The 16,134-nt window shown below is 63.1% G+C and overlaps 2 protein-coding genes across 5 annotated transcripts in view; one reads left to right on the top strand and one right to left on the bottom strand.

The window, feature by feature from the left end:
- Positions 1-2,222: 2,222 nt before the first annotated feature.
- LSM7 (LSM7 homolog, U6 small nuclear RNA and mRNA degradation associated) lies at positions 2,223-7,539 on the bottom strand. Its single transcript, XM_064174805.1, has 4 exons — positions 7,447-7,539; positions 6,497-6,587; positions 5,532-5,603; positions 2,223-3,192 (listed from the first exon to the last, which is right to left on the bottom strand). The coding sequence occupies exons 1-4, from the start codon at positions 7,492-7,494 to the stop codon at positions 3,050-3,052; spliced, it is 354 nt and encodes a 117-aa protein (XP_064030875.1). The 5' UTR covers positions 7,495-7,539; the 3' UTR covers positions 2,223-3,049.
- Positions 7,540-7,611: 72 nt separating this feature from the next.
- The window catches only part of SPPL2B (signal peptide peptidase like 2B), a 30,831-nt gene continuing 22,308 nt past the window's right edge, over positions 7,612-16,134 (top strand). For all 4 annotated transcript variants that reach the window (XM_064175283.1, XM_064175284.1, XM_064175285.1 and 1 more), the window contains exons 1-2: positions 7,612-7,712; positions 14,882-14,998. In XM_064175283.1, coding sequence (XP_064031353.1) covers positions 7,647-7,712; positions 14,882-14,998 — 183 coding nt within the window. In that variant the 5' untranslated portion in view covers positions 7,612-7,646. The remainder of the gene's footprint in view (positions 7,713-14,881; positions 14,999-16,134) is intronic.

Below are 16,134 nucleotides of genomic sequence, written 5' to 3' on the forward strand. Positions count from 1 at the left end.
CGCCATATTTGGGGCTATCGCACCTGTGGACCCTACCTTATTTGGCATGTTTTGGCCTGCTGCCAGACTCTTGTTGGACAGTGGCCAAGGACCATCAATCTCGGGCCCACGTCTCATAAAAAGGGCAATTCAGTGCTCCTGCCACCTTCCCCCACCCACTGCTCCCAGCCTCTTTGCCGCCTTTGGGGCCATCGCCGCTGCATGGTTCCAGCCCAGGGCACTTCGCACCGGCCCAGGGGAAATTTGACCAAGGTGCTCCCGGCCAGAGCCGCTCCAGCCCAGCGTTCCCAGCCTGATCGTGCCCGCGGAGCCTCCTCAGACAGCGCGCCCCAATAATACCTGAACTGAACTATTCAGCGTGGCTTTTGCTACCCATAGTTGGGACCACAGAGACTGTGACTCTGACTAGTGAGTAACTGAGCGATCTCGATTTGAGCAGCATAGACTCTCAGTGACTTTACCTGTGGCACTTTCATGCCACAAGAGTCTCTATCCAAAACCTTTCCAAACCTCTACCAAATTCCTGATTCCTGCTGTAAATAGACATTCTGTAAAGTAATTTCACAACTGCATACACAGAACTTGTGTAGGTTAACTGTAGATAAGGTCTGGGGGGGGAAATTCTGTTTGTATATAACATTAAATTATTTAAACCCCTTTTAAATTCAGCCTCATATTCAGTCCCCTAAACCCCAAACAAACCCTTCACAACAGGAAGGAAACAAATCACAGAGCCGCAGAGGCTGGAAGGGACCTCCTGAGATCCAGCCCAAGCCCCTGCCAGAGCAGGGCCACCCAGGTGGGTTCTGAAAGTCTCCAGAGGAGACTCCACAGCCTCTCTGGGCAGCCTGCTCCAGGCCTCCAGCACCCTCACACCAAAGCACTTTCTCCTCATGTTGAGGTGGATGCTCCTGGGTGCCAGTTTGTGTCCATTGCTGTTCACCACCAGAAGAGCTTCCCCCACACACACTGTCCCCCACCCCTCAGGTGTTTACAGACATTGCTTAGATCCCTCTCAGCCTTCTCCTCTGCAGACTGACCCCCCCCCCCAGGGCCCTCAGGCACAGGGAGGTGCTCAGGCCCTGCCACCCTCGTGGCTCTGCTGCGCTCTCTCCAGCAGCTCTGCCTCTCTTGACTTGGGAGCCCAGCACTGGGCACAGTAATGCAGGTGTGGCCTCAGCAGGGCAGAAGGTCAGGAGAACCTCCCAGAGGAGGCCCTGTTGGCCCCAAGGGCACACTGCTGCCCACAGGCACTCCAAGGTCTTCCTCCACAGAGCTGCTTTCCAGCAGGGCAGCCCCAACCTGCTCTTCCCCAGGTGCAAGACCCTGCACTTGAACTCCATGAGCTTCGCCTTCCCCCAGCCTGTCCGGATCTCCTTCGATGGCAGCACAGCCTGAGGGGGGTCAGCCCCCCCAGTCTGGCACATCAGGGAACCTGCTGGGGCTCCTCAGTCCTTTCATCCAGGTCGTTGGTAAAGATGTTGCACAGAAGGGGGCCCGGCCCTGATCCTGGGGAGCAGCACTGCCCACAGGCCTCCAGGCTGGCTCTGTGCCACCAGGCACAACCCTCGGGGCTGCCGAGCCAGCCCTCAACCCACCCACTGCAGCAGCAACCTCTCTCCAGAGGGCATTTCTCCATTCTCTCACTTGCACGTTAAATGCCAATCACTTTGTGCCCTTGGGAAGGCAGGAGCAGGGCACAGACACTCCAAGAGCACACACCAGCGCCACGGAAGTGACCTTCAAGCTCATCCAGCTCCAAGCCCCTGCCATGGGCAGGGACAGCTCCACCAGCCCAGGGTGCTCAAGGCCTCATCCAGCCTGGCCTTGAGTACCTACACCCTCCCTGGGCAACCTGTGCCAGTCTCTCCCCATCCTCACTCAATCTCTTCCTCTTCTCCATTCTCTCTCCCCTCTCCCAGCTCAAAGCCATTGTCCCTTTTCCTGCCGCTCCCAGCCCGTGCCCAAAGTCCCTCCCCAGCTCTCCTGGAGCTCAGGCACTGCAAAGCTGCTCCAAGGTCTCCCTGGAGCCTTCTCTTCAAGCTGAACACCCTCTACCCCAGTCTTTAAAGTCCCCAAAGGGATCATCCACTCAGTGGTTTCTCATCCACTTGTCTCAAGCAGAGCAGCTTCTGACCTGGGCCCTCCTGGCGCTGTCTGCACACCCGAGCCAAGCCCATGCACCATCAGCTGAGGAGCAGTGCCCAGGCCAACAGCAGACATTTAGGAACAGATTCATCTCTTTATTCACTCAGAACTCTTGGAGTGTTGCTGCAGTATAAAAGTGGTCCCTTAGAGAGCAGGCTCCCAGGGGCAGGAGCAGTGGACAGGCACAGGACAGACCCTGCAGCCTCCCAGGCACTGCCTACTGCTGACCTGAGCAGCTCAACCTTTCTTCCCCCCACCCAGCACCAAATGGACAACTCAGCCAAGAACCATCTCAGATTTTATCCCAGCCCTCCTGTGGCAATGTGGGAGGCCTCCTGACAGAGACCAGAGCCCACAGGAGCTGGGACAAGTGCTAGGAGAGACCTTCTTGGCTGGAATGATGCCAAGGGGCTGCAAGGAGTCAGCTTCCTGCAGGCACTGCAGCAAGCAGGCAAGAGAGGCTGAACTCTAGAGCTGGGGGCTGACACCTCAGGGGAAGGAAAACAAGTTCTAAGCTGGTCAGGCTGGAGACCCATTCAGATCCAACAGATTTTAATCTGGTTTAAGATGTAAATAATTGTAACCACCATCCAGGGCATCCTTTAGTCTGTGCTGGCTTCCAGGCTGGCCCTCAGACAGTTCCAGGCCAACATTTCTCTCGTCAGCTCTAGAGGTGGTTACACATTTTGGGGTGGGGAGAAGATAAATCAGAGCTGGCCTCTTGGCCAGCAAGCACCAGGCCCTCAGCACTGCTGGGAAGCCACCAAAAGAAAAGCTGCCTGTTGGGTCACACTAACACACACAGACCCCAGCCCCTGCCCACCACAGGGGGAGCCTCTCACACTGCTAGCTCCGTGTGAAGATCTGCACCCAGGAAGTCCCCTGAGAGTCCAAGGCAGCATCATCCATCCTGCTGCTGAATGAAGGGGTTGGGAATTGCTTCCATCCCATCCTGGGGACAGATGAGAACCACAGAAGTGCCTCTGCAGACCACCAGTCCCAGCTGCCTTGTGTCCTCCGTCAGCTTGTACTGATCATCAGGGTCTGAAACAGAGAGGCAGCCCCAGTGAGCGGGGCCAGGCACCCAGGCAGCCCCTACAGGCACTGCTGCACTGCAGGGCTGAGAGCAGTGCAGCTGCAATAGCACTGCAAAACAGCACTGCTCAACAGCACTGCTCTGCTGAGACCTCTCCTGCAGGGCTGGGTCAGCTCTGGGCCCCCCAGTACAAAGACAGAGATCTGCTGGTGCAGGGCCAGGAGGCCTGAGATGCTGGTGGGAGGGTTGGGGCTGTGCATCCTGGAGAGAAGGCTCCAGGGAGACCCCAGAACTGCAGTTCAGTACCTGCAGGGGAGCTGCAGGCAGCTGGGGAGGGACTGCTCAGGAGGGCCTGTGGGGACAGGCTGAGGGCAGTGGTTTGGCAGTGGAGCAGAGCAGAGTTAGGTTGGGCATCAGGAGGGAGCTGTGCACAGTGAGGGTGGGGAGAGACTGGCACAGGCTGCCCGGGGAGGTGTGGTGGAGGTCTCATCCCTGGAGACATTCCAGGTCAGGCTGGATGTGTCCCTGTGCAGCCTGCTCTGGCTGGAGGTGTCTCTGTGGCTGCAGGGGTTGGCCAAGCTGCCCTTGGAGGGTCCCTTCCCAGCTGGTGCACTCTGTGAAGCTGGATCATGCCCCAAGCTGCACAGACCACAGCCAGCACCAAAGAGCTTTGCTGTGTGTGCAGAGCAGCACCCAAAGGGCCTTTCACTCATCCAACCAAAAGCAAAGCCAAGGCCCTAGAGCAGCTCCTGAGCTTGCTCCTAATGCCACAGGGAGCAGTGCAAATCAGGAGGAGCTTGACCTGAGGGTGCTGTGGCACAGCACAGACTGCTCTGTGTCCAGGCTAAGCAAAGCTCTGGCTGGGGTTAGGCACTGCAGGGCAGGGCTGTGCACCTCTGCTTGGCAATGGAGGCCACAAAGATGCTCCACACTCAGCTTTCAGAGAGAGCCTGAGTGGCCTTCTGGTAAGCAGGAAAGGAAAGACTCTAAAAGCACTGCCCTTGGCAGGATGGATTTAGTGCAGGCAGGAGAAAGGGAAATGGAAACACTGATCCTGGGGTGGGAAACAGAAACAAGGAATCCTGCAAGGGCTCAGGCTGGGAGGGACCTCAGAGCTCATCTCCAACCCCTGCCATGCCCAGGGACACCTCTCAGCCAGACTCAGCTGCTCCAGGCCTCACCCAGACTGGCCTTGAACATCCCCAGGCAGAAGACAGCCAGAGCCTCCCTGGGCAGCCTGTGCCAGGCTCTCACCAGCCTCACACTGCAGAGTTTCTCTCTCAGCTCCACTCTAACCCTGGCTCAGACACCCTTGAGAGGAGACTCCAGAGGGACCTTCCAGTGCCTAAAGGGAGCCTGCAGGGAGGCTGCAGAGGGACTTGTGCTGAGGGGGTCTGAGCCAGGCCAAGGGCAATGGTTTGGGGCTGAGGCAGAGCAGGTCCAGGATGGATCTCCACACACTCACTGGACACATCCAACTGCAAGAGACCTCCAAGCTCAGCCAGGCCAACCCTCGGCCCAGCACTGCAGGGTCAACACCAAGCCAAGTCCCCAAGCATTAGGTCTGTTTTGGAGGCTCTTCAGTCTGAGGGTGCTGAGCCTGGCACAGGCTGCCCTGGGAAGCTGTGGCTGCCTCCTGCCTGGGGGTGCTGAAGGCCAGGCTGGATGAGGGCTGGAGCAGCTGAGTCTGGCTGAGAGGTGTCCCTGGGCATGGCATGGGTTGGAGATTAACTCTGAGGTCCCTTCCAGCCTCAGCCTCTGCTCACAGCAGAGCTGCTCCAGCCTTTGGATCATGTTTGTGGCCTCCTCTGGCCTCACTCCAACAGTTCTGTCCTCCTCCTGCTGGGGACAGTAGCACTGGAGGCAGGATTGGAGGTGAGGTTTCAGTCAGGAGGCAGAGTTCCCCTTGCTGCCCACACTCCTTTGGGTGCAGCCCAGGACAGGGTTTGCCTTCTCCATTAGCTCTGAGGAGCTACAGAAGGCTTCAGCTCCACAGGTGTTGAGGCAGTGCACTCAGGACAGGGCACTCAGGTCCTAGATCTAGCTGAAATGCTCTCCCTGCTGGGAGCAAGCCAGCAGCCCCCCAGCAGGATAAGCAGAGGCAGCTCTCTGGCCTGAAGGGACACTGCTGCAGGGGAGGAGTGGCAAAGCAGTCAGAGCTCAAGCAGGGAGTACAAAGGATGTTCCACCAGAGGGACTGTGCTTAACCTAGCCCCTGGCATCAGTTCTCCCCTGCAACTTGGTCACCTCAGCCTGCACCTTCTGGTGAAGGACTCCCAGAGCAGCAAGGGCCCTGCTGAGGAAACCCTCTGGGGAGGGAGGGAAAGCTTCCCAGAGGCCTCCTCACCTCGCATGTACTCGATGGTTCCATCCAGCACCAGGTTCAGCAGGGGGTCAAAGCCTTTCAGGACACCACTTGCTGTAGGGGACCAAACACAGAACCACCATCAGAGACCCAAACCCTGGACACAGCAACACAGCAGGCCACAGGCAGTCCCCTGCCAGCAGGGCTATGGAGCAAGTGGGGCCAGGCAGCAGGCAGTGCCCCAAAAGGGCACAGACAGCAGAGCCCACAGGGCACCAGCTCAGGGTTCAGAGCAGAACCTGCACTGTGGGACAGGCTCGGGGAGCTGGGGCTGTGCAGCCTGGAGAGGAGAAGGCTGCAGGGAGTGCTCAGAGCAGCCTTGCAGTGTCTGAAGGGGCTCCAGGAGAGCTGGGAGGGACTTTGGGCAAGGGCTGGGAGTGCCAGGCTGAGGGCAATGGCTCTGAGCTGAGAGAGGGCAGAGTGAGAGTGGAGAGGAGGAAGAGATTGCTGAGAGTGAGGGAGGGGAGAGCCTGGCACAGGCTGCCTAGGGAGGGCAGTGCTTGACGAGGGCTAAAAGTGCTGTGGGGGACAAGAGGCTGGGGGCAGACTGTGCTCAGCGCTGCCCTGGCACACAGGGGGCAGTGGGCACAGGCTGGGACCCAGCAGGTTCCACCTCAACAGAGGAAGAAACTGCTTTGGTGTGAGGGTGCAGGGGCCTGGAGCAGGCTGCCGGAGAGGCTGCGGAGTCTGCTCCGAGGAGCTCCCAACCGCCCTGGCACTGTGCTGCTGCGGGAGCCCTGCCCAGCTCCGGAGCTGCCTCCCGCCCCCACCGCGGGAGGCTGACAGGGATGCGAAAAAACAGCCCGAAGGAGGAAAGCAGCTGCCGAGGGCACTGCAGGGAGCGAGAGCAGAGCGCGGGGCGGACACGGGCGCGGAGCCGCGGCCGGAGGGGCTCGGCCCAGGGGAGAGCCGCGGGCAGGCTGCAGCCCGCGCCCGGCCCCGCTCACCTTCCCTGCCGCCCTGGAACTTCACGCGGATGGTCTTGTCGATGTACTTGGACAGGTCCAGGATGCTCTCCTTCTTCTTCTTCTCCTTGTCCTGCGGAGAGACAACGCTCAGCCGCCCGCTCCGCCCCGCCGCGCTCAGCTCCCGCACTGCTGGTCCCGCTCCGCTCCGCTCCCCGCACTGCCGGTCCCACTCCGCCCCGCTCCCCGCACTGCCGGTCCCGCTCCGCCCCGCCGCGCTCCGCTCCCCGCACTGCCTGCCCCGCTCCGCTCCGCTCCCCGCACTGCCTGCCCCGCCGCGCTCCGCTCCCCGCACTGCCTGCCCCGCTCCGCTCCGCTCCCCGCACTGCCTGCCCCGCTCCGCTCCGCTCCCCGCACTGCCTGCCCCGCTCCGCTCCGCTCCCCGCACTGCCTGCCCCGCTCCGCTCCGCTCCCCGCACTGCCTGCCCCGCTCCGCTCCGCTCCCCGCACTGCCTGCCCCGCTCCGCTCCGCTCCCCGCACTGCCTGCCCCGCTCCGCTCCGCTCCCCGCACTGCCGGTCCCGCTCCGCCCCGCTCCGCCCCGCTCCCCGCACTGCCGGTCCCGCTCCGCCCCGCCGCGCTCCGCTCCCCGCACTGCCTGCCCCGCTCCGCACACGGCCACGGGAGCCGCCCGGGGCAAGGCTCCGCTCCAGGGGGAGCAGGAGCGAAGGGCTGGCAGCGGGACCAGCGGGACCGGCAGGACGGCAGCACCGCGGCGCTTGAGGCCAGCAGAGCCCCGGCCGAGGCCCCGGCCGAGGCCCCGGCCCCGGCCCCGGCCCCGGCCCCGGCCCCGGCCCCGGCCGAGGCCCCGGCCGAGGCCCCGGCCCCGGCCCCGGCCCCGGCCCCGGCCCCGGCCGAGGCCCCGGCCGAGGCCCCGGCCGAGGCCCCGGCCCCGGCCCCGGCCCCGGCCCCGCTGCCCCCTCGCCCCCTCACCGCCATCTTCCCGCCGCCGCCGCCGCCGCCGCTGCCCACGTTCGCCATTTCGTTCGCGGCTGCCGGAAGTGACGTCTCTGTTCGGCGAAGCCCATTGGCGGGTGCGGCGCGGGGCGGGACTTCCGGGTCGGGACTTCCGGGGCGGTTCCGGGGGGCAGGGGCCTGCCCCGGGCGCGGACACAGCGGGCGGCGGCCCCGGCATGGCGGCCTGGCCCCGGCGGCGGCTCCGGCCCCGGCTCTGCCTGCTGCTGTGTTTCCTGTCGCAGGTGAGCCCCCCGAGCCCTTCGCCTTGGGGGTGGGAGCCCGGCGGAGGGGGGCGCAAGCCGATGGCAGCGCGGTCGCGGCAGAGCCCGGGCCGGTTCCGCGCCGGCCCCGGTGCGGTCTGCGGTGCTGGCGGCGCCAGCTGAGGCCGAGCGGCGGCCTGTGGGCAGCCACGGGGCTGGACGGCAGGAGCGGAGCCGGGTGCCCGCCGGGCTGGGCCAAGCGGTGGCGCTCGGGTCGGGAGGCAGCGAGCGGGGGAGAGCCTCGCTCCGCGCAGTGCCGCGGCTCGGGCAGCTCGCCGCTCCCCCCCGGGCAGCTCGCCGCTCCCCCCCCGGGCAGCTCTCCGCTCCCCCCCCGGGGCAGCTCTCCGCTCCCCCCCGGGGCAGCTCGCCGCTCCCCCCCGGGGCAGCTCGCCGCTCCCCCCCGGGGCAGCTCGCCGCTCCCCCCCGGGCAGCTCGCCGCTCCCCCCCCGGGCAGCTCGCCGCTCTCCCCCGGCAGCCTCTCGGCAGGGCTGTGCGGGCCGGCGGCTGGGGCTGGGCCGCCTGCGGCAGCGACAGCTCCTGGCTTGGCTTCAGCTTCTTCTCCAGCGCCAGGCTGGCTCCAGGAAGGCTCCAGCAGGGCAGGACGGGGCTGGCAGGCTGGGAAGGGGCCTCCGGAGCTCACCGAGCCCAGCCCCCGCCGGAGCAGGGCTGCGGAGCGCAGTGCAGGTCCCTGACCCGACCCCGCGCCTGGCTGCGGCGCTGCCTGCTCAGCGCTTCGCTGCCCTCGGGTTTGGGCAGGGTTTGTAAGGATCGCGGAACTCAGTGAGGTTGGAAGAGACCTCCAGGCTCACCCGGCCCAGCCCAGCCCTGGCCAGGCACCAGGCCATGGCTCCAGGTGCCCGTCCAGGCTCTGCTTGCACACCTCCGGGGGGGACTCCACCGCCTCCCTGGGCAGCCCATCCCGAGGCCTGTCCCACAGCCTTGTGTGCTCTCAGCTGCTGCTTCCTCCCATCCCTTCCCCCTCTCCCATTCCTGTCTTCTCCCCAAACCCATCAGCTCTTCCCTCGTGCCCACCGTGGCCTCCCCAAAGCTGGGAACGACCTCGGAGCGCTGAGCCGCGGCCCGGAGCCAGCTGCTGCCCAGCGGTGGGTGTGGAGCAGAGGGGTGAGGAGCTGGGCAGGGGCCCTGGCACAGGAAGGTTGTTGGCCCCTACAGTGCAGGATGCTTTGGGCTCTGTGCCCGTGGGGCACTCTGGAGGGTGCTGTGCCTGCCTCAGCATCACTGCTGCTCTGATCCTGCCTTCAGCTTTGGGGCCCTGCCACAGGGCAGACGTCGAGGGGTTGGAACTGGCCTGGAGCAGGCCACGGAGCTGGTGAGGGAGGGTCTGGTCCTGTGAGGAGCAGCTGAGGGAGCTGGAGATGTTTGCCTGCAGGAGAGGAGCCTGAGGAGGAGACCTCACTCTGCTGCTCCATGGAGGGAGGCTGGAGCCTGCTGGCGAGTGCCAGGAGGAGAGGAGCAGCCTGAAGGTGCCCAAAGGGAGGCTTGGGTCGGACATGAGGATCAGTTCCTGCCCTGAGAGGCTTGTCAGGGCCTGGCCCGGGGCACTGTTTGGCTGGGCACTGCTGCAGGCATTTAAAGGCTGTGTGGCTGTGGTGCTGGGGCCGTGGCTCAGTGGTGAGCTGGCAGTGCTGGGCCAGTGCCTGGACTCAGAGGTCATTTCCAGCCTCTGTGACTCTTCTCCCTGCCCCATGCCTGCCTGCTGCCTGCTCCACAGCAGGGAGCTTCAGTTCCAGCATGGGCTGCTTGCCACTGAGCTTCTGTGCCCTTCCTCACTCTGCCCTTTTGGAGCCCAGCATCCTTCCCTTCCTCATTGCCCACATCCCCTGTGCCTTCCTGGCATCTCTCTTTGTGCTCCAGGTGGGTTGGCAGTGCCAGCACAGGCCCCACCAGTGGGAAGATCTAAGATGTGAGTCAAGGCCTGGCTTGGAGTTTGCCTGCTCCCTCAGCTTGGGCAGGGTGAGCACACTGCAGGTGAGGAGGCTGCTCCTGGCTGCAGCTCCATGCACTGCAGCACACAGGCTCAGGGCACTCAGCCCGAGCAGGCTGCCCAGGGGGCTGCAGCCCTGCAGCTGCTGCAGCAGAAAGGGCATTGGTTGCACTGAGCTGCTGCTGCCTCCTGCCAGCCTGGCTGCCCCCTTGGCTCCTAGGTGGCAGTGCTGCAGCAGGGTCAGTGCTGGCACCAGTGCTGTGTGACACTTGGGCAGTGGGGTGGAGGCAAGTCTGAGATGCCACCAAGCTGTGTGGTGCTGTTGGCAGTGCTGGAGGTAAGGATCCAGCCAGAGGGACATGGCAGGCTGCAGAGCTGGGCCCAAGCCAACCTCCTGGAGTTCAGCAAGGCCAAGGGCAGGTCCCTGCAGCTGGGTGAGGAGTGGCTGAGAGCAGCCCTGAGGAGAAGGCCTTGGGGGTGTCAGCTGGTGCCAGAGTGCCCAGGAGCCAGCACTGGTCACAGCCCAGAGGCAGCTGAGTGCTGAGCTGCAGCCAGAGCAGGGAGAGCAGCAGCACAGGGAGGGGATTCTGCCCCTCTGCTCTGCTCAGCCCTCACCTGCAGCACTGCCTCCAGCTCTGGGATCCCAGCACAAGGACCTGGAGCTGCTGGAGAGGCTCCAGAGGAGGCCACAGAGATGCTCAGAGGCTGGAGAAGCTCTGCTGTGGGGACAGGCTGGGAGAGTTGGGGCTGTGCAGCCTGGAGAGTAGGAGGCTTCAGGGAGACCTTGGAGCAGCCCAGCAGTGCCTGAAGGGGCTGCAGGAGAGCTGGGGAGGGACTTTGGGCAAGGGCTGGGAGTGCCAGGCCAAGGGCAATGGTTTGAAACTGGAGCAGGGGAGACTTGGGTTGGTATCAGGAGGAAGTTCTGCAGAGTGGGGGTGGGGAGAGCCCGGCACAGGCTGCCCAGGGAGGCTGTGGCTGCCTCCTGCCTGGAGGGATGAGGCCTTGAGCAGCTGTGCTGGGGGAGCTGTCTGGGTGGTCTTCCTGCCCTCACCTGCTCTCTGAGAGCATCCATTCAGTTGGTGTCTGCTGTGGGGCACTGGGGACCTCTGCCGGGCTCCAGTCATGGGGGCCCAGGTGGGAGGCAGCAGTGGATCCAGGGGTCTGGGTGGGAGGCAGCAGTGGATCCAGGGGTCTGGGTGGGAGGCAGCAGTGGATCCAGGGGTCTGGGTGGGAGGCAGCAGTGGATCCAGGGGTCTGGGTGGGAGGGCAGCAGTGGATCCAGGTCTCCTGGGTGGCACCAATGGATCCAGGTCTCCTGGGTGGCTGGCCCCACTGCCCCCTGTGCTTTAAAGCTCTGTGCCTTGCCCCCTGTAGGTGCCAAAGCTGTACCTGCAGCTTGCTTGGTTCTCGGCTACACGAAGCTGTGTGACAGCTCAGCCCTGCCAGGCTGCCTGGGGGTGTGCAGGGAGTTCACAGTCACAGAGAGGGTTGGATTGGGAGGGACCTTGGAGCTCATCCAGCTCAAACCCCTGCCCTGGGCAGGGACAGCTCCCCCTGCACAGCTGCTCAAGGTCTCAGCCAGCCTGGCCTTGAACAGCTCCAGGCAGGAGGCAGCCACAGCCTCCCTGGGCAGCCTGTGCCAGCCTCTCCCCACCCCCACTCTGCAGAACTTCCTCCTGATATCCAACCTCATTCTCCCCTGCTCCAGTTTCAGTCCATTGTCCCTCTCTGTCACTCAGCCTTTGTCAGAAGTCCCTCCCCAGCTCTCCTGGAGCTCCTTCAGGCTGCTCTAAGGTCTCCCTGAAGCCTTCTCCAGGCTGCCCAGCCCCAGCCTGTCCCCACAGGGAAGTTTCTTCAGCCTCTGAGCATCTCCTTGGCCTCCTGGACCCACTCCAGCAGCTCCAAGTCCTCCTTGTGTTTGGGGCACCACTCACCTTTGGCATTTCTCAGCTGCTGCCTGGAGAAATGAGTGTGCCAGGGGTGTTGGTGAGGCTGTGAGGGTCTGGCTGTCAGCTCCTGAGCTGGGCTGAGTGGTGAGGCAGAGGCTGCTGGGTTGGGCTGGCTCAGCAGTGGTGCTTGGGGATGTTCATCTGAGCAGGGGAAGAGCAGTTTAAGGAGTCAGTCTGAGATCAGTTTGTTAAAGGGGAAGGGAGGCAGGGCAGGGGCAGGGCAGGGTGGGCAGGGAGGAGTGGGGTCTGGGGGGGCAGGATGTGAAGGAGGAAGGGGAAGGTAAGGTGGGGGAGGGTTGTTGGCTTGGGGCTGCTTTGCTCCTCTGAGCCTGCTGCTCCTGCGTCCTGGAGTGGCTTGGGGTGGAAGGGACCTTCAAGCTCAGCCAGTGCCGAGCCCCTGCCCTGGGCAGGGACACGTCCACCAGCCCAGCTTGCTCAGGGCCTGGCCTCAAACACTTCCAAGCTTGGCCCCCCTCAGCTTCTCTCCTCAGTGAGGCTCCAGTGCCTCCCCACCCTCGGGGGAAGGATTTCTTCCCAATGTCTCATCCACATCCTGCTTCTTCCAGTTGGAAGCCACCACCCTCGGCCTGGCTCTCCCAACCCTTGTCCACAGTCCCTCCCCAGCTCTACTGGAGTCCCTCCAGGTACTGGAAGGCTGCTCTGAAGTCTCCCTGGAGACTTCCTCCCCCCAGGCTGAAGAGCCCAGCTCTGGCTGCCTGTTTGGGGGCAGTGGGAGCAGCCCGGGGGGAGCCAGGTCAGTGCTGGGCCTGCCCCAGGGGGTTCATTCTTTAAACTCAAGGTGCTGGCTGCTGCTGAGCACTGTTGAGGCTCCTCAAGTGAAGTGCCATGGAGATGGAGAACCAGCAGGCAGCAAATGCTCCTGGAGTGGGGCAGTGCTCACAGGAGGAGCTGAGCTGCTCAGCCATGGTATTCCCAAGGACTGGATTCCAGGCTGCTGGGCTAGAGGAGTGTTTTGGGAATGCTGCTTTTAGTACCTGGCCAATTTTAACCTATTTAACAGTTCTCATGAGTCTCACCAAGGTGCTCAGGGGGCTGCAGCACCTCTGCTACACAGGCAGGCTGGGGGGGTTGGGGCTGTGCAGCCTGGGGAAGAGAAGGCTGCAGGGAGACCCCAGAGCTGCAGTTCAGTATCTGCAGGGGACCTGCAGGCAGCTGGGGAGGGACTGCTCAGAAGGGCCTGTGGGGACAGGCTGAGGGCAGTGGTTTGGCAGTGGAGCAGAGCAGAGTTAGGTTGGGCATCAGGAGGGAGCTGTGCACAGTGAGGGTGGGGAGAGACTGGCACAGGCTGCCCGGGGAGGTGTGGTGGAGGTCTCATCCCTGGAGACATTCCAGGTCAGGCTGGATGTGTCCCTGTGCAGCCTGCTCTGGCTGGAGGTGTCCCTGGTGGCTGCAGGGGTTGGCCAAGCTGCCCTTGGAGGGTCCCTTCTAAGCAGTGCAGTCTGTGCCTCTGTAATGTGCAGCACAGGTCTCCTTTGCTCCTGCTCAGCATCTCCCTGCTCGAGGCTGTTAGCAGCCAGCTCAGTTCCAGCACCAAGCTGCTCTGCAGGAGGGCTCTGAGGCTCGGAAGCAGTAATTAAAGCTCAGCAGGACTCTGCTTTAGAAAGCAGCCTCGGTCTGCATTTGAACCTGAAAAGAGGAGGAGCAAGGCCTGAGCCTCAGCTCAGCTTCTGCCCTGCCTGCTGAGCCTTTCTCCTGCGTTAGTCTGAAGCCTTTGGAGCTTTCTGCAGCAGCTGAGCAATGGTCAGGCCTGAACCTCAGGCTGAGTTCTGACTGAGGTGCACACAGTGCATGTGGGCAGGCTTGGTGCCAGTGTTCAGGGAAGGAAAAGCTTCCCAAACCTAACACTGAGAGTAATGGTAGGGGCTGGAAGGGACCTCCAGAGATCATCCAGACCCCCCTGCCAGAGCAGGGGCACCAGGGCAGGGCACACACAGCACACCCAGGTGGGGCTTGAATTTCTTCCCAGTGCCTAATCCAAGTCCAGCTTCTTCCAGCTCAAAGCCATCACTTCTCATCCTCTCACTCCATGCCTTTGTCTAGAGCCCTTCTCCAGCTCTCCTGAAGCCTCCTGCAGGTAGCGAGAGGCTGCTCTGAGGGCTCCCTGGAGCCTTCTCTCCTGCAGGCTGCCCAAGCCCAGCTCTCAGCCTGGCCTCACAGCAGAGCCCTGCCAGCCCTGCCAGCACTGCTGTGGCTTCCTCTGGCCCTGCTGCAGCAGGTCCCTGCCTGTGCTGTGCTGAGGGCTCCAGAGCTGCCCCAGCCCTGCAGGGAGGTCTCAGCAGAGCACAGCAGAGGGGCAGAATCCCCTCCCTGCCCCTGATGGAGATCAGGACAGGGCTGGCAGCACTTGGTGCTAGCTCATCTCTAGCTTTGCACCCCCAAGGCCTTGTGCCCAGGGCTGCTCTCCAGCCATTCTCCACCCAGCCTGGATCTTTGATTGGGGTTGCCCTGACTTTGGTTACAGGACTTTACACTTGGCCTTGTTGAACCTCATGAGGTTGCCTCTGGCACAGCTTTCAAGCCTGTCAGGGTCCCTCTGGGCAGATCTCTTCTGCCCAGCACTTCAGCTGCACCACTCAGCTTGGTGTTGCTGGCTGCTGAGGGTGCCCTGATGCCACTCTCCATGGCACCAGCCAAGATGCTGCACAGGGTCTGGTACCTGAATCCTTTGCTGGAGGTGTGATGGAAGAGACATGACCAGAGCAGGGCAGCAAGGCTGGGGAGAGGCCTGGGGCACAGCCCTGTGAGGAGAGGCTGGGGGAGCTGGGGGTGTGCAGCCTGCAGCAGAGGAGGCTCAGGGCAGAGCAGGGAGGCTGTAGCCAGGTGGGGTTGGGCTCTGCTGCCAGGCACCCAGCAACAGAGCAAAGGAACACAGCCTCAAGCTGTGCCAGGGCAGGTTGAGGCTGGATGTGAGGAGGAAGTTGTTGGCAGAGAGAGTGATTGGCATTGGAATGGGCTGCCCAGGGAGGTGGTGGAGTGGCTGTGCCTGGAGGTGTTGCAGCCAAGCCTGGCTGGGGCTCAGAGTGCCATGGTCTGGTGGCTGGCCAGGGCTGGGTGCTGGGTTGGGCTGGCTGAGCCTGGAGCTCTCTCCCAGCCTGGCTGATTCTGTTCTATGAAAGGATAACAAACTCCAGCTGGAGCTTCCTGGGCTCTCTGCAGCAGGGGCAGGCTGTGGGCAGCAGCACCTGAGCTGCTGCAGGGCCCCTGCCGGTGCTGCAGTGCTGCTGTGTCCCCTGCAGGCCTGCGGCGAGTATGGCATGGTGCACGTGCTCTCGGAGGGCAGCAGCCAGGGCAAGGACTACTGCATCCTCTTCAACTCCCAGTGGGCTCACCTGCCACACGACCTGGGCAAAGCTGTGAGTACCTGGGCAGGCAGGGATGGGCAATGCCTTCAGAGTGCCCCTGGAGGGGAAGCTTCTGCCTGCTGCAGTGGGCCAGTAGGATTTGAAGCAAGTGCTTGCTTTGCTCAGGGTGTTTGCCCTGCTCAGCCCCCCTGAGCTGTGCCCTGCTGGCAGAGCTCTTTCCAGGCAGCCTGCAGAGCTGCTGCTCACAAACCTCCTTTGGCACAGGGTGCATTAAGTGCAAAGGGCACTCAGCCTGTGCTTGGAAAAGGAGTTTGCATCTCACCATGGCACAAAAAGGCACCAGAGTGAGCTATGGCTGCAGAGCTGGAGGGGCTGAGCACTGAGCCAGCTCTTGCTGGGTTCCTGTCACTGCCTGGTGGAATTGGCAAACACTTGGAGTGAGCTGCTGGGTGGGGAGGATGTGGAGGCACTGACACTGTGCTCAGTCCACTCACTGTGCTCCTGACCCTGCCAGGTGAGTGGGGCACAGCTTTGTGGTGGCCCTTGTCAGGGGGCAGTCACAGCTGCAGGCTGCTCCCTGGGCACTCTGGGACACTGCAGCTGCCTTGGCACTGTGCAGACCCAGCTCAGATCCTTCACCTGGCTGCAGAGTGTGAAGTCCCCCAGCCTCTATGAGTGTGTCCCTGTCCATGTCTGTGTGTCCCTGTCCATGTCTGTGTGTTCCCACCTGTGTGTGTCCCTGTCCATGTCTGTGTGTCCCTGTCCATGTCTGTGTGTCCCCACCTGTGTGTGTCCTGTCCATGCATGTCCCTCTGTGTGTGTCGTCTTCCCCCACCCCTGTGTGTCCCTGGCCTCTCTGTCCCTCTGTGTCCCACCTCCTCCCTGTGTGCCCTTCCCCCACCTGTGTGCCCAGCTGCAGCAGCAGGAGGTGCCCACAGGTGCCCAAGAGGCTGTGCTGGGAGCCTCTGGGCCTGGCTGGGCTGTGTGCAGGCAGTGTCCCCAGGGTGCCTCTGGCATCCCAGACTCCAGGCCCCGTTGGAGCTGGGCACTGCCCTGCACACAGCTGGTTCTAACCAGTCCCTAAGGATTCCCTAGGGACAGGTTTGAGGAGCTCTGCAGGAGCTGGGATAGCCCAGAGCAGCTTCCCTGAGCTGAAACAAAGCACCCCCACGGAGCACCAGGGCTGC

The sequence above is a fragment of the Pogoniulus pusillus genome, chromosome 41, assembly GCF_015220805.1.
Source record: "Pogoniulus pusillus isolate bPogPus1 chromosome 41, bPogPus1.pri, whole genome shotgun sequence".
Lineage (NCBI taxonomy): Eukaryota > Metazoa > Chordata > Aves > Piciformes > Lybiidae > Pogoniulus > Pogoniulus pusillus.

What these genes read in the sequence shown, in the direction of transcription:
- LSM7 (XM_064174805.1), bottom strand. Translation starts at nt 7,494, where the DNA reads ATGGCGAACGTGGGCAGCGGCGGCGGCGGCGGCGGCGGGAAGATGGCG. An exon ending in GCGGCGGCGGGAAGATGGCG is followed by an intron (nt 6,588 to 7,446) that starts GTGAGGGGGCGA and finishes GTCTCTCCGCAG; the next exon opens with GACAAGGAGAAGAAGAAGAA. An exon ending in GTTCCAGGGCGGCAGGGAAG is followed by an intron (nt 5,604 to 6,496) that starts GTGAGCGGGGCC and finishes GGTCCCCTACAG; the next exon opens with CAAGTGGTGTCCTGAAAGGC.